The sequence below is a fragment of the Sardina pilchardus genome, chromosome 5, assembly GCF_963854185.1.
Source record: "Sardina pilchardus chromosome 5, fSarPil1.1, whole genome shotgun sequence".
Lineage (NCBI taxonomy): Eukaryota > Metazoa > Chordata > Actinopteri > Clupeiformes > Clupeidae > Sardina > Sardina pilchardus.
Window position 1 is genome coordinate 32216911 of NC_084998.1, and position 16660 is coordinate 32233570.

The window sequence follows — 16660 nt, forward strand, 5'->3', positions numbered from 1 at the left end:
TACCACAGATGAGAGTTTAGCACGGACAGAATTGTATCACGGACGGAAGTTTATCACAGACGGGAGTTTATCACAGACGGGAGTTTATCACAGACGGGAGTTTATCACAGACGGGAGTTTATCACAGAAGGGGGTTTAGCACAGAGGGGGGTTTAGCACAGGTGTTTGAGAAGGGAGTTTAGCACAGAAGGGAGTTTAGCACCGAAGGGGGCTTAGCACCGAAGGGGGTTTAGCCAGAGACACTTATATATGAGGAGACACTGCACTGGAAAAATCGCCCATTGAAATGCATGGGGTAACTTCGAAACGCAAAGATGGCGGGCGTTTACACCGGTTTGCACATGTCCCGCCTCTTCCAATGCCGTTACTCCAATCATTTTGCCGATCCTTGCGGGTCACGCTTTTTGAAAGCTGCGTCGTGAAGAATTGAGCATGCACAGTCGAAGATTACCAGTAAGAAAAAGGCTTTTTAAGCGTTAATTTGATACAAAACCACCAAACCATTTCAGCGATTTTAAGTCTGATTTTCATTTTGATTTCAAACATGTGATTTTTATGTCCCTTACACCTCAGAACATGGACATCCAGCTCTCTCCCCATTCATTTAGATAGGGCCTGGTCTTGTTCCGGTCAAAGTCGCTGCCCGACCCCATGGCCAATATGGCTACCGAGTGACGTGACTTGCCTTAAAAGGACTTTGGTTTAGGAGTTTAACACAGAAGGGAGTTTAGCACAGAAGGGAGTATAGCACAGAAGGGAGTTTAACACAGAAGGGAGTTTAGCACAGAAGGGAGTTTAGCACAGAAGGGAGTTTAGCACAGAAGGGAGTTTAACACAGAAGGGAGTTTAGCACAGAAGGGAGTATAGCACAGAAGGGAGTTTAACACAGAAGGGAGTTTAGCACAGAAGGGGGTTTAGCACAGAAGGGGGTTTAACACAGAAGGGAGTTTAGCACAGAAGGGAGTTTAGCACAGAAGGGCCCCTGGAGAGCCCACAAGACCAGATGCACTGCACAGAAGCCTCTGGTTTTGATAGCTCTGAGAACAGAGGGATTTTAAAATAAGACTCAGTCTGAGATAGCCACAGAACAGAGGACACATCATATCAGATCACACACACACAAATACACACACACACACACACAAGTTAGCACAGCTTCTCTCCAGCACTGCGCTGAGATCAGTAAAAGAGTCACTTACTCCTTGAGCGTCTCGAATCCCTGCTCCTTATACTGGAGCTCCTGCCGCATGAAGGCCAAGTCCCTCTTTAACTTAGTCACCTGCGGGAGAGAACACAGACAGTTCAAGCCAGTTCAAGCCAGTTTGTCGGATCAAACTTTTACTTTTCACTATCTGCTAGCGCAGTGCCATTCCTGCAGAAACCCCATATCCCAGTGACATGCCCACAGGTACACCTGCTATAGGATGATCATTCCAGCTAAGCGTTCAATAATGGATACCGAATATTATATTACAATATATCAGCTATCAGCCTACAATTAATGTGCAGTAAGCAGAATTTAGGCACGGCTACATGTGACGTTTTTACTAATCAAAATGACATTAGCTTAACAACTGTGTGTTTTATATCTATACTTTATGATCTCTAGATAGATAGGTGGAGTTCAGCATTAGCATTAGCATCTACTGAATGACATAACAGCTCTGAACTCTATATGGGAGTCTATATGCCCCCACACCTTAGGAACCGTGTGATGGGTTGATACAAATACAGGAACCAAACGCAAGAGACATCACATTCCACAACACACGTGCTTAGTATTGCACAAGGTGTCATCACCCTCCGATTTGGGTAAAACAAACACGCAAGCAGTCAAACATCAAACACTGACAGAAAACGAGAGAGAGAGAGAGGGGAAAAGATATTATCATATCATCTTGCGTAGATGATCTAGAGAGAGACAGAGAGAGAGAGAGAGTATAAGAGATTGTGTTTTATCTTGCATAGCGGCAATGTTGATGATACATACCCTACTTTTGGCCGTCACTATCTCAGCTTTGAGGATTTCTGGGTCATACTTGCTGCTGGAGGAAGATCTGGAATTTACTGTAAGAGAGAATGAAGGAAACAGATAAAGAGAGACAGAGAGGGAGAGAGGGGGGGTGAGAGAGGGAGTGAGAGAGCGGGAAAGAGAGACAGAGAAATGTGGGGAGAGGGGAGAGAGAGAGGGAGAGAAAGAGAGAACGAGAGAGGAGGGGTAAGGGAAGAGATTATGAGTAGTGTGGCGGTTATCTCCTCTCTAGCTGAGAGAAATCTCCTCTGACACGTCTGATCCAATCTGAAATCTCATCAGAGCACAACGGCTCATCTGACCAACTAGCTAACAAGATTAACACAGCAACTCCTTAACTCCTGTTCAGGGACTGCAGCACACACACACACACACACACACAGTGCATTTTAAATGTTTGGACTGCTCTGAGGGTGTCTGTAATGAACGTGTAAGTGTGATGCAGATTCATGTCAGCTCTGGATCATCAGACAAGGTAGAAAACACACTACGGGCTGACTAATTTTTCCAGTCACACACACACACACACCCACACCCACACACACACACACACACACATGTGCACGTACGTACACACAAACACACACACACACACACGTCCACACACACACACACACACACACAGACTCACGGCTGGTCTGGGAGGTGGACTTGTCCCTCCAGGACTGGTGCAGCTGCTGGTAGTCGTGCTGGGCGAGCTCCAGCCGCTGCTCCTTGACCTGGTAGATCTGGCGCTGGGCGCTCAGGGCCTCTTGCGCCACCTCCAGGTAGTCCTCCAGCATGTGCTGCTGCTCGCGCTGCCACTGCACACGCGGGTCCTCCAGCTGCGTGCTCTCTGGGGGGGGGGGGGGGGGGGCAGGGGGCAAAGGTGAGGGGTCAGATCATGCATGAGGAATAAAGAGAGAAGGAGGGAGGAGCAGAGAGGAGTTGAGAACACACTGAGAGGTGAGGAGGACATGGAGTTGAGGAGGGCAGGTGGAGAGGGAGGTGGAGTAGATTGAGGTTTCAGGTGGAACGAGCGGAAGACAAAACAACATGTGAAAGCGATAAGGCCAGATGGTGACCAGCGGCAGAGCTGTTAAAGAACAGACCCATGAAGACTGAAATGGAACACTGAGGGCCATGTTGAACATGGAACACAGCCAAACTGTGTGGAACATGGAATGCTGGGACTGCAAAACTCTACAACATGGAACGGGTCTCTGATCACAACCCTTAAGGGCCGTTCACACCAAGAACGATAACGATAACGATAACGATAACGATAACTATAAACAAATATCGTTCTCGTTAATATGAATGACAATGTCTTCACATAAACTAGAACTATAATGACATGAGGAACGATATCCTTGGGATCACTTTCAGAGCGATTTTGAGAACGATAAAGCTAATAGTCAATCAGAACCCATGACGTTTTACCAATCACATTTATTAACATGAGGAGAACTTTTTTATCGTTGGTCGCTGTGAACGCTTTTATTGTTATGGTTGTAGTAATCGTATTGTTATTGTTCTTGGTGTGAACGGCCCTTTATAGATAGATCTATGAAGGGCACTGATCACGGAACAAAAAAACCCTTGCATATCACCGTACCATGAAACATTCATGCAATAACTTCTATCTATGCACGCAAGATGGCATGGAGACACAAACCTGGACTGAGAGCAATTTGTGAAATGGAGCATTAAAGTCTAAAGCCGCAGCGTTGGGTAGCCCAGCACAGCTCTGGTCTGCAGTCTGTCCATCTGAGGGAGATTACTGTGTGTGTGTGTGTGTGTGTGTGTGTGTGTGCTCTCTGGAGGACTCAGCATTCCCATCATGCAGTTGGTCGTACTCACTGGTATTGTGGTCCACATAGTAGGCGCCCACGTTTGGGTCGTACACCTCCTCCCATCCCACCGGCAGCTCGTCCCCGATGCAGTCCGCAAACGACAGAGGCTTGGTCTGCCTGGGGACGAAACACAACTACAGGTCATCACCAACGCAGGCCGCAAACGACAGACTACGTCAGGTTACGTAAAGTTACGTCAGGGCCACAGCAGGTTAACATGAAAGGAGAATGAGGATGCGAGGAACCCCCCATCCCCCCAAAAAGCATCATTGTCTACCCTATGCAAACATTAAAATATACCCTATGCAAACATTAAAGTGTATTTGCTAAACTCACTTTATTTGTGTATGTGTTCATTAGTGTGTGCATATCTGAACTGTGTGCATATATGTGTAGAAGTGTGAGTGTGTGTGTGTGTGTGTGTGTGTGTGTGTGTGTATCTACTATGTACATATGGCAGTGTGTGTGTGTGTGTGTGTGTGTGTGTGTGTGTGTCCCAGGAAGGGGGGGTGGGGGGGTGTTGCTGCAGAAGAATGGCCTGCATTCACCTCACCAGGCGCTCGCTAAAGAGCTCGCCACGGCAACAATAGGCGGAAATGGGGCCTATGACATTCCACCAGCCCCGCCAACCAAGCGCCTGGAGCTTACTGCAGCAACACACTCCGACACTCCGCACACAGCCCAGAGAGCATCCACACACACACACACACACACACACACACACACACACACACACACACACAGAGCCCAGAGAGCATCCCTCTACACACACACAGAGCCCAGAGAGCATCCCTCCACACACACACAGAGCCCAGAGAGCATCCCTCCACACACACACACACACACACACACACACAGAGCCCAGAGAGCATCCCTCTACACACACACAGAGCCCAGAGAGCATCCCTCTACACACACACAGAGCCCAGAGAGCATCCCTCTACACACACACAGAGCCCAGAGAGCATCCCTCTACACACACACAGAGCCCAGAGAGCATCCCTCCACACACACACAGAGCCCAGAGAGCATCCCTCTACACACACACAGAGCCCAGAGAGCATCCCTCCACACCAGGGATGGAAATTAGCACCTGCCACCAGCCAAATGCTGGTAAAATGTGAGAGTGGCTGGTAGATTTCAGACACAAAGTCATATTTTAACATTGAGTGGCTGGTTAATTTGACCAGAAATCTGCTATTGGCTGATAGATTTTCACATTTTCAAATTTTAATTTCCACCCCTGCTCCACACACACACACACACACACACACACACACAGAGCCCAGAAAGCATCCCTCCACACACACACACACACACAGAGCCCAGATAGCATCCCTCCATACACACACACACAGAGCCCAGAGAGCATCCCTCCACACACACACACACAGAGAGAGCATCCCTCCACACACACACACACACACACACAGAGAGAGCATCCCTCCACACACACACAGATCCCAGAGAGCATCCCTCCACACACACACAGAGCCCAGAGAGCATCCCTCCACACACACACAGAGCCCAGAGAGCGCATGCACGCGCACACACACACACACACACACACACACACACAGAGCCCAGAGAGCATCCCTCCACACACACACACAGAGCATCCCTCCACACACACACAGAGCCCAGAGAGCGCGCGCGCGCGCACACACACACACACACACACACACACACACACACACACACACACACACACACACACACACACACACACACACACACACACACACACACACACACACACACACACACACACACACACACACACACACACACACACACACACACACACACACACACACACACACACACACACACACACACAAGAAAGCCAGAGAACCACAAAGAGCATCTCTCCACAGCCACTTTATTAACAGGCCCAGCCCAGCCCAGCCCAGACTAGCTCAGCACAGCACACACACACGGAAGCCAGAGGACTACAAAGAGCATCACTCTACTGACCCAGCTCAACCCTACACACACTAAATGCTTTTACGTTGTGAACACATACAGACAAACACACACACACACACACTCAATCATAACCTTTACCACACAGACACACACTCTCACTCTCTCTCAAACACACACAAACACTCGGCTTAAATGGGTGCTGTAGTGTGGCTGATCCCCTCTGTTACTCTGAGTGACTGGGCAGATCCACATGCCATGCGGGAGAGGCCACTGGAGCCGGAACATTCTTTTGAGACGAGTCATCTCCACACTGATATGGGCTCTTATCTTGAGGCTCCACTTTAATAGTGCCAAATCATGTAGAGATGCCATTCTTCTGAGTCCCCTTCCACTCAAAGGCTTTCCTCTAGCTGGTTAACTGCTGTCTGTCTGTCAGCCCTGTAGCTGGTTAACTGTATGAGCTGTCTGTCTGTCAGCCCTGTAGCTGGTTAACTGTTGTCTGTCTGTCTGTCAGCCCTCTAGCTGGTTAACTGTATGAGCTGTCTGTCTGTCAGCCCTGTAGCTGGTTAACTGTTGTCTGTCTGTCTGTCAGCCCTCTAGCTGGTTAACTGTATGAGCTGTCTGTCTGTCAGCCCTGTAGCTGGTTAACTGTATGAGCTGTCTGTCTGTCAGCCCTGTAGCTGGTTAACTGTTGTCTGTCTGTCTGTCAGCCCTCTAGCTGGTTAACTGCATGAGCTGTCTGTCAGCCCTGTAGCTGGTCAACTGTATGAGCTGTCTGTCGGTCAGCCCTGTAGCTGGTTAACTGTGTGCACTGTGTGGCAGTCATCCCTGTGTGTGTGTGTGTGTGTGTGTGTGTGTGTGTGTGTGTGTGTGGCTGGCAGACAGGTTGGGGAGCAGGTGTGTGTGTGTGTGTGTGTGTGTGTGTGTGTGTAGCTGGCAGGCAGGTTGGGGAGCAGTGCAAACTGAACTGGCTCCCTTTACAGCATGAATAATGGAGGGGAGGGAGAACAGACCCCCGCGGCTCATTCTAAATTTAACTCAGCCGCGAGGAAAGCTCCCGAGCGCGCGCACACACACACACACACACACACACTCAACATCCCACAGCACGTCAGGGTTGAGCTCGTCTCTCTGCCCAGCAAAATCCTCTGTACTTCACGATCTTCCCTCTCTTCTCCCCTCCCTCCTCTCATCCTCTGTTTCCACCTTCTCTTTTCTATCCATCCATCTCTCCCTTGTTCTTCTAGCCACAGCTCGGGCGGCCACAATATTGACATGTTTGCTGACATGGACACTGTTCTGATGTGAGACTTTCTGTTTCATTTCACTGTTACTTTTTTTCCATTTGTTTTGATGATTATTTAGCAAAATGATCTCAGAAAGCTAAAACAATCATGTCCAGGAGATTATGTAATGACTGTGACAGTCATATCACAACACTGATGCAATATTCATCTCCCTCTCTCTCTCTCAACCCTCACCTTTTCCCTTTTCTCCAGCACCTACCTACCTACCTCTCTCTCTCTCTCTCTCTCTCTCTCTCTCTCTCTCTCTCTCTCTCTCTCTCTCTCTCTCTCTCTCTCTCTCTCTCTCTCTCTCTCTCTCTCTCTCTCTCTCTCTCTCTCTCTCTCTCTCTCTCTCTCTCTCTCTCTCTCTCTCTCTCTCTCTCTCTCTCTCTCTCTCTCTGTCCTCTCACATCTCTCTTTCTTCACCTCCCTCCATTTTTCCCTCATTCCCACTTTCACTCACTCTCTTTTCTCTCTCTCTTCACCTCCATCATCAACCGCTTCCTCCTGAGATACACCACCTCCCTCCATTTTTCCCTCTTTCCCACTCTTTCTTTCACTCACTCTCTTTTCTCTCTCTCTCTCTCGTCTCCCATAGCAAGATCAGCTTCATGCAGGAATGCCTCTGATCTCCTTACAAGACAGAACCCACAGAACACACGGAAACCACAGAACCCACGGTACACAAGGAACATAAGGAGGAACACACGGAACACACTCTCTACTCCACACACACCTAGTCTCTATGCCTCCTCCCACTGTACACAACACAAACACACCTGAAACCCTACACACTCTTCCCCCTCAACACACACGCACGCACACGTAGACATGTCCGTCTGTCACTCTTAATTAAGCACTCTGATCTCAGTGGACAGGGAGTGGACAGGGAATTCCCAAGAAGCACCACAGGACAGGTGCCCCTGTGTCTCCATCTCTAACACACACACACACACACACACACACACACACACACACACACACTGCACTGTGACATCATCTCTAACCCCCCCCCCCCCCCAAACACACATACACACACACACACACACAGCACTGTGACATCATCTCTAACCCTCCCCCCCCCCCAAACACACACACACACACACACACAGCACTGTGACATTATCTCTAACCCCCCCCCCCCCCCCCCCGACCCTGACCCAAGAGATACCATCGCAACGACAGGTAGAGGGACACATTCCAACTCATGCACTACACACATACACACACACACACACACACACACACACACACACACACAAACACTAACTATAGGGATGACCTCATCGCAGATGATGACAAGCCAAGGGTCTCCGCACCTGATAAGAGAGACAGCACACACACACGCGTACATGCACTCACATCCATACCACACACATGCATGGACACAAAGACACAGACACACACACACACACACACACACACACACACACACACACACACACACACACACACACACACACACACACACACACACACACACACACACACACACACACACACACACACACACACACACACACACACAGTCATTGCAGTAATGATACATGATGTTTTGTTTTCTTTCTTTTACATACAACTTCTTGTACTACTATATGTACCAAGAAATGCTTTGGCAATACGATTGTATTTTTTGTCATGCCAATAAAGCTCAATTGAATTGAAAAAATTGAGAGAGAGAAAAAGAGAGAGAGAAAATAAGGTGCATGTTTGTGAAAGCCTCATCACAAATAACACACACCACCCTATCTGAGACACAGTGGTCACTGCCCTGGTGTGGCCAGCTCTGTGTGTGTGCGTGTGTGAGTGTGTGTGTGTGTGTGCAAACACGGCGTCCGCATAGCTAGCCCGTGAGTCATACACTCTGAGCGGAGCTGCTGCGCTGTCCCCTGTCCCCACACACTCGCTCCTCAGCGTACACACACACATGCATACGCACACACACACGCACACACACACAGTGTGCTGTTTGCCTGCCCTGATAACATTCCTTTCACCTGACGGAATGTTTATGAGCCGTCATCACCATAACCGCGGCAGAGCCCGTCCGAGGCGTGCCAGGGGCGCGGACAAACGCGCCAACCGACGCTCCTCGAGGAACCCGCGAGGTCACCTACTCGCCTCGCCTCACGTCACATCGCGAGGTTTCAGCAGGTGACCTCACCGAGAGAACTGATCAAGAACATGCTGATACGGTTCATGAACAACAGTGTGTTTCCATTACGCCCATACGGTTCATTACATCACAGTACATTACATTACATTTTAGCCCAAGCAACTTACAGCATGGGAAACAGTTTAAGCTTTTTAAAGCAATTCTCATAACAATTCTAAGGGGAAATTCAAGATTCAACATTACGGTTGATATGGTTCATGAAGAACAGTATGTTTACATTACGGTAGATACGGTTCATGAACAACAGTGTGTTTACATTACGATTGATACAGTTACGTAATGTATTGATACATTACGGTTGATACGGTTCATGAACAGCAGTGCGTTTACATTACAAAAGTCCCATTCACTTCATCCAGCTCCTCTGGGCAACAGAGCTGATGTTCTAATCCACCTGCCCACACAGCAGTGCTGAAACTAGTCCATTCACCTGGAAACCACCTGCCCACACACTGGGCCGACTCCATTCAGCTAGACCTGGGACTCGTCCATTCACCTGCTGTGGGGAAATAAATAACTAACTAGCTAGCTAACTAGCATGAAGCCAGATTGGCCACATTAACAGTAAGCTGCTGCTCTACTGCGCTCTTTAACAGAGTCCAAGCTGGGAAACAGCTGACCAATAAGAAGCCAGAGACAGACGGACAGTCAGACAGGTGTTGTGTTGCAGGAATGCGGTCTGGCCAGGCCTACTGCCCGTAACACATTCACTAGCTCAAGGGATCACATTGTTTCTGCAGCAAACAAAACTCAAGGGGGTGGTGTGTGTGTGTGTGTATGTGTGCTCGTCTAGCTGACAGTGTAAGCTGGCCACACATTTGCTGGAGAGTGGAGTGAGCAGTGAGCCCTGTGAGGTAGTACTAACACAACACAGTCTTCTTGTCCACAGCTGAGGATCCTGTGGTGTCTGGATGACTGGACTAATAACACAGTCTAAATGCTTTTACCGCTTTCTTTCTTCAACAAACAAAACAACCAGGACTGATTATTCATTTAGCAACTTAGCAGACATACTGTACATTCTTGATCAGAAGTGGATATATAACACACTGTCTTGGGTGGGTAAGGCCAGTGTGGACATATGATGCATTGTCTTCAGTGGGTAAGACCAGAAGAGGACATGGGAAGCTAGCACTGTTTTCTTTACATGTTGTGTTTTTTCTGCACTACATCTAGTGCCGGCAGCAGAATATGACCCATGTGGTCAGTGTGCTAGCTGCTAGTGGGCTGTGGTGGGCTGTGGTGGGTAGCACAATGTGCCAGTATGCTAGCTGATAGTGGGCTGTGGTGGGTAGCACTATGTGCCAGTATGCTAGCTGATAGTGGGCTGTGGTGGGTACCACTATGTGCCAGTATGCTAGCTGATAGTGGGCTGTGGTGGGTAGCACAATAAAATGAATTGAATATATACTTGTTTGATCCCGTGAGGGAAATTCAGTTCTCTGCATTTAACCCAATTTAACCGAATTAGTGAACACACACAGCACACAGTGAACACAGAGTGAGGTAAATCACACACTAACCCAGAGCAGTGAGCTGCCTGCCCGACCAGCGGCGCTCGGGGAGCAGTGAGGGGTTAGGTGCCTTTCTCAAGGGCACTTCAGCCGTGGACTGGTCGGGGATCGAACCGGCAACCCTCCGGTTACAAGCCCGAAGCCCTAACCAGAAGGTCACGGCTGATAGTGGGCTGTGGTGGGTAGCACAATATGCCAGTATGCTAGCTGATAGTGGGCTGTGGTGGGTAGCACAATATGCCAGTATGCTAGCTGATAGTGGGCTGAAGTGGGTAGTCGGCCCACAAGAAACACAAGCTGAGCCAACAGGGCTGAACCGACAGTCAGCATCATAGCGTGTGCTTTTAAGTTGGCTAAGTGTGCATTCCCCACAACCAAGTCAAAGCTGTTCTGGGAAAGTGTTGATAGCACAGCAACCCACAGTAGCACATCTGGGCCCAGATCCCTGAGGTCATCTCCTGAGTGGAGAGCCCAATCACACTATCACACTATCACACTCTATCCCTGTGCACCTTACTGTCCTAAAAAGAGGCTAAAAAGACCCCAAATATTAAATGTTTTTTTAGAAGTGAGAGCCATTCTGTTCTTCACTAACTTCTCTCCCACCCGACAGCACCTCAGAAGACAGAGGGGAGAGGAGAAACAGCTCAAAAGACAGGGAGAGGAGAGGAGTGGAGATATGCACAACAACTCACCTCTGAACACACACACACACACACACACACACACACACAAATATGCACGACAACTCACCTTTGAACACACACACACACACACACACACACACACACACACAACGACTCACCTCTGAGTGAACACACACACATATGCACAACAACTCACCTTTGAACACACACAGACACACTCACATGCACAACAACAACAACAACAACAACTCCCTCTGTTCCCTCTCTTCTATACCTCCCTCTGTTCCCTCTTTTCTACACCTCCCTCTGTTCCCTCTCTTCTACACCTCCCTCTCTACTACACCACCCTCTGTTCCCTCTTCCAATACCACTCCCTCTGTTCCCTCTCTCTTCTACACCTCCCTCTGTTCCCTCTCTTCTACAACTCCCTCTGTTCCCTCTCTCTTCTACACCTCCCTCTGTTCCCTCTCTTCTACACCTCCCTCTGTTCCCTCTCTTCCCATACACCTCCCTCTGTTCTCTCTTCCCAAACACCTCCCTCTCATCTTCTACACCTCCCTCTGTTCCCTCTCTTCTACACCTCCCTCTCTTCCCTTCCTCCTTCTATATGTCGTTTTGCTTTAAAGCTCCTGCTAAATTAATACAAGTAAATCTGAATGGAACACACTTCACTGTCATGTTACCTCTGGCATCTAAGTCACACAATAGTCTGACAAGTGTGATCATTAAAAAACGTTTTCCTTTTCATACATAGTCTGATAGCCCTAATCTGTAGATGCATTCATAAGCACTGTATCAACATTTTTGGAATAGGAGACCACTTCTTCAAGCACAGAGTCCATGTTAAATGGCCCTTCAAGGAATTTGTCTTAAAACCAAAGCCTCCAAAGTCTTAATAATCTGAGGAATTTGTGCATTAGGCCAACAGAGTGATTTTGTTTCAAAGTCCGTCCGCCTCGAGTTACTGTTTAAAAGGGGCGCATGCTGTGTGTACGATCCTGAGGCTCTGAGTCCGAAAAAAAAGGCTGTTGGTCGGCAAAGCAACACTGGGTTTAAGCTTCTTACATAAAACGAAGGCAAATAGTCCTACAGCAACATGCTCAGCGGAGGAAGAAATAGCCTAGTCTTCCTCTGTAGCGCATGGGCAGGAACGCACAGATTGTGCGGCCTGCATGAATGGGGCTGTGAAGGGTCCGGGACAACGTTAACGGGGCAAGCGGTGCCCGATCAGACTCACCTGTCTCTCGGGTCGATCCAGCTTGTCGTGTGATTGATGTGGTCAATGTAGTAGACTTTTCCGTCAAAGTCTCGGGCCTCTTCCCAACCCTCCGGCAGCGGTAACTCCTTCCTGGGCATGTCAAACTAGTCTCCATGTAATTTCCTCGGGACGTGTGTTAGAATAAGTGGAAGTCCAGTGGTCTCCTGTTTTGTAATAAATCTAATGCATATGTTGAAAGCAGCCTTGGTCGTCAGTGCCATGAATTAGTTCATGAGACGAGCGGTTTGATTTTCAACGCATTCATTCTCAAGCATTCGTCGTGTCTGATGCATACGGCCCATGCAGCCGTACAGTTAGACCCTTTTCGTTTCTTAAAGACTCTACACGTTGCATGTTCTCCGTGATACGATGTGATAAAATGTATCCAATGATTTTCCATCTGAAGACACCAACAGTAACGGAACAGTTTCCATTATAACTTTTCCAATGCACCTGCGCCTTCCTCCCACCATAGGCTAGGCTACCTCAGCCACATCGAGGCTTCCAGGCATCACGGCTAGTCGAAATGTTACAATGTTGCAAAGGATGACACATGAAACACTGTTGCGAGATAAGGTAAAAACACTGCTTTGATTTGACGGGACCTGGACGTATCCGAACGCAAACATGGACTACTGGTCGTTCGGACATAAACGATGGACAAACTTGGCAGTAACTTTTAAAGCGGGGTTCGCACGAGCTTGCACCCGTTAGCTAATGCTTTAGAACATGAATGAACCTATTTTTTGCGTCGTAAGAATCCATAAACATATCACAAAGAAGACAACGAACGCATCCTATATAAACAATTCCGCAAGTGGCAACAACATTTCTTGAATATTTAAAAACCCTCTCTACATTTTCGTCCAGTGGCCACCATGTTTAGCAGACGACAGCAGGGCTAGCGCGCTAGCTCCATAACATTCTAAGAATCTCCCACAACAACTGCTCCAAAATCACGCCGCATCTGTCACCAGCATCCTCGGGTGTCCTTATTTTCACAAGAATCGCTCGATTAATCCCAGGAAAAGTTGGCGAAGGGGTAAATCCTGTGGCATTGAGGTTTCCTTTAAGTGCCGTAGTTTCCCTGTACTCCGGCTCGGTCGCGATGCTGCTGATCAATTACGTCAAACAGGTGATGACCGTAGTGCACCTAGTAAAAGCAACCAGCATCATTCGCATCCTTCTGACCTTGTGGACGGTTTCAGACTTTTATGATTATGTAGAACGCACTTGCAAAACAAAGTAGCCTAGGCCTACATCCATTTTGACATAGGCTGGATACAGATCCGCCTTCTTTAATCATTTTAATTATTTTAGGATAGTTGGTCTGTCTATCAATGATGTTTCCAAAAGACACGAAATAAATAGACCCAGGCTATTCCACTGATCATTCTGATAATTATTATGATCATTATCATTCAACATGAACTTTCTTTCATGTATGCGAAACAGTTTTAGGCTAGGGCTACGGAACAATTGAAAAAACCTATCAGTGCATATTGAAATAACGCCATCTAATGGTAATTGTAGTGTGTGTGTGTGTGTGTGTGTGTGTGTGTGTGTGTGTGTGTGTGTGTGTGTGTGTGTGTGTGTGTGTGTGTGAGTGAGTGAGTGAGTGAGTGAGTGAGTGAGTGAGTGAGTGAGTGTGAGAGAGAGAGAGAGAGAGAGAGAAAGTGTGTGTGTGTGTGTGTGTGTGTGTGTGTGTGTGAGAGAGAGAGAGAGGGAGAGAGAGAGAGAGAGAAATTGTGTGTGTGTGTGTGTGTGTGTGTGTGTGTGTGTGTGTGTGTGTGTGTGTGTGTGTGTGTGTGTGTGTGTGTGTGTGTCTGTGTGTCTGCGTGCGTGCGCGCTCAGACCAGTTTCTTTACTGTTTATCAAGCATGTGCTCGGAAATTTTATTCCTGAGATGCCATTGGCTGTGGGAACGGGCAGTGGGCGCTGCGCCGCTGTGCGAGTTATAGCCTACAGCAGTCTTGTCTTGATATGCAGACTCATTCACTCAGCTCAGCAGATGAGCAGGGCCGGCTGATTAGACTACAGGCAAAAGATCATGAGAGTGTTGATCACATCATCCAATCAGTTGAGGCACTGTAGTCAGTGTAGTGTATGATCTATCTATGGTCCACAGATAAACGATATTCATTCAGTGAAGAAGGCTCCGGAAATAGTTTAATTTAATTAAAGACGAGTATCCAGTTTCCATTCGTCTTGGAGACATTTCCAATTCCCTCTTCTCTCTGATGCTGATAGTCGCACCAGTCGCAGACCACGGCTGCTAGGCACCTCATATCTCAACACAAACAAGGGAGGGTCACGTGAAGCGATAGTCTCACCAACCGTTGGTTAGAAATCTCGCAGTTGGCATTCGCGATCTGACTGCGTGCCACCTCCGCCCAGCTGCGTCTCACATGGTTCTCCTCCGCCACATCTCCATCGCGCTGACCGCGGCGGTGGCCGCGTTTGGGTCAGCGCTGTTTATCGTCCTGAGTCATATATTCAAGAGACAAGTATGGACACCAGAAGCGAAGTATTACGCAATTCACGAGGTGAGTTTCTTTGCGTTTTGTTCAAAACACTTTCGTTTTTGTGTTACTGGTGGTGAAAAATTAAACTAACATTAGCAAACCACCTTGTCAGAACAAAATGCCTCGATTTCAAGGAACTTCTCTGACACGTAGAGCGGGGTTTGCGGAAGGAGGAACATAAGCAGCGCTATACCAACAGGGAAGAAGTAGTCCAAATGAGTCACGTCGGAAGGCGTTTAAATGCTTCGTTGATTCGGCAGACATAGGCAATGGATGTATCTGCAGTGGCAGAACCAGACATTCTCCAAATGTTTTGCCATAAACCTTTGACATTACGCATGCTGAAAAAGGCTTTCATTTTGACATCCGACACCAGAAATTCTACCCTTCTAACTTTAATTGCAATAATAGCCTACGTGACATTCTAGTTCCACGTTAAACGATACTAAAAAAAAACACCGTAGGCTGTCCCTTATGGATGTGCGTATTCAAATAAACCTGTTGCGACTGCGTTACGCCTGGTGTTTATTTACCTGACACGGTAGTAATTAGTTTCGCGCAGAGCAAGGCGCAGAGCAATCATGTAGAATAGATCAGTCATGCAGTACAGGCCATGTCAGACAACCACGAAACACAAGTCACGGCTTTCAAAGCTGAGTGAGTTGGAGTCTTGCTGTTAACGTCAAGTCGAGAGCAGCTTGCGCATTGATTGTGTCTTCTTTGCATACCTGAAGTTATGTAGAACTGCTATAAAGGTGTAACAGAGACAGAGGTTTTGTTATCAGATGCAAACGATTTAAACCCTGATGGAGACATAAAACAAACTGGAAGCGCGTGCGCGCGCGCGCGCGCACACACACACACACACACACACACACACACACAAACACACAGGCATTAATTCACAAACGCACAGGCCACACACACACACACACTAATTGCCACACACGCACACAGACACACACGCACACACACTTTTTTTTGGATAAATGAGCAATAGCAACACACTCACACATACAGTACACACACGCTGCACACACACACACACACACACATATACATATGGATGCATAAGCAGCAACACACACAAACTCTCCCTCTAACCTTCCATATGACTGTGTTCTGTGGTGTGTGCGTGTGTGTGCGCGTGTGGCGTGTGCGCGTGTGCTGTGTGTGTGTGTTTGTGTGTGCTTTGTGTATGTGCGTGTATGTGTGTGTGCTGTATGTGCGTGCGTGCGTGCGTGTGTGTGTGCGTGCGTGTGTTTTAGGAGGAGGAGGAGCGGCGGGAGAAGCAGGTGCTGGTGCTGGGTCTGGATGGTGCTGGGAAGAGCAGTGTGCTGCAGGGTCTGTCCACCTCCGCCGCTCTGCCTGGCCAGCGCTGCAAGCCCACGCGCGGCTTCAACTTCATGCGCCTCAGCACCCCCCTCTGCCAGCTGGACTTCCTGGAGAGTAAGGGCT

At 48.2% G+C, this 16660-nt stretch overlaps 2 protein-coding genes across 3 annotated transcripts in view; one reads left to right on the plus strand and one right to left on the minus strand.

Moving 5' to 3' along the window:
- wwc1 (WW and C2 domain containing 1) overlaps positions 1–13780 on the minus strand; it is a 52203-nt gene extending 38423 nt beyond the window's left edge. The window contains exons 1-5 of the mRNA XM_062537269.1: positions 12657–13780; positions 3875–3984; positions 2664–2867; positions 1991–2067; positions 1200–1279 (exon numbers count right to left, since the gene is read on the minus strand). Coding sequence (XP_062393253.1) covers positions 1200–1279; positions 1991–2067; positions 2664–2867; positions 3875–3984; positions 12657–12775 — 590 coding nt within the window. The 5' untranslated portion in view covers positions 12776–13780. The remainder of the gene's footprint in view (positions 1–1199; positions 1280–1990; positions 2068–2663; positions 2868–3874; positions 3985–12656) is intronic.
- A 1070-nt stretch (positions 13781–14850) lies between these two features.
- The window catches only part of arl10 (ADP-ribosylation factor-like 10), a 6617-nt gene continuing 4807 nt past the window's right edge, over positions 14851–16660 (plus strand). The window contains exons 1-2 of one of the 2 annotated variants that reach the window (XM_062537270.1): positions 14851–15223; positions 16471–16651. In XM_062537270.1, coding sequence (XP_062393254.1) covers positions 15086–15223; positions 16471–16651 — 319 coding nt within the window. In that variant the 5' untranslated portion in view covers positions 14851–15085. The remainder of the gene's footprint in view (positions 15224–16470; positions 16652–16660) is intronic. The other variant, XM_062537272.1, reaches the window with a different exon arrangement.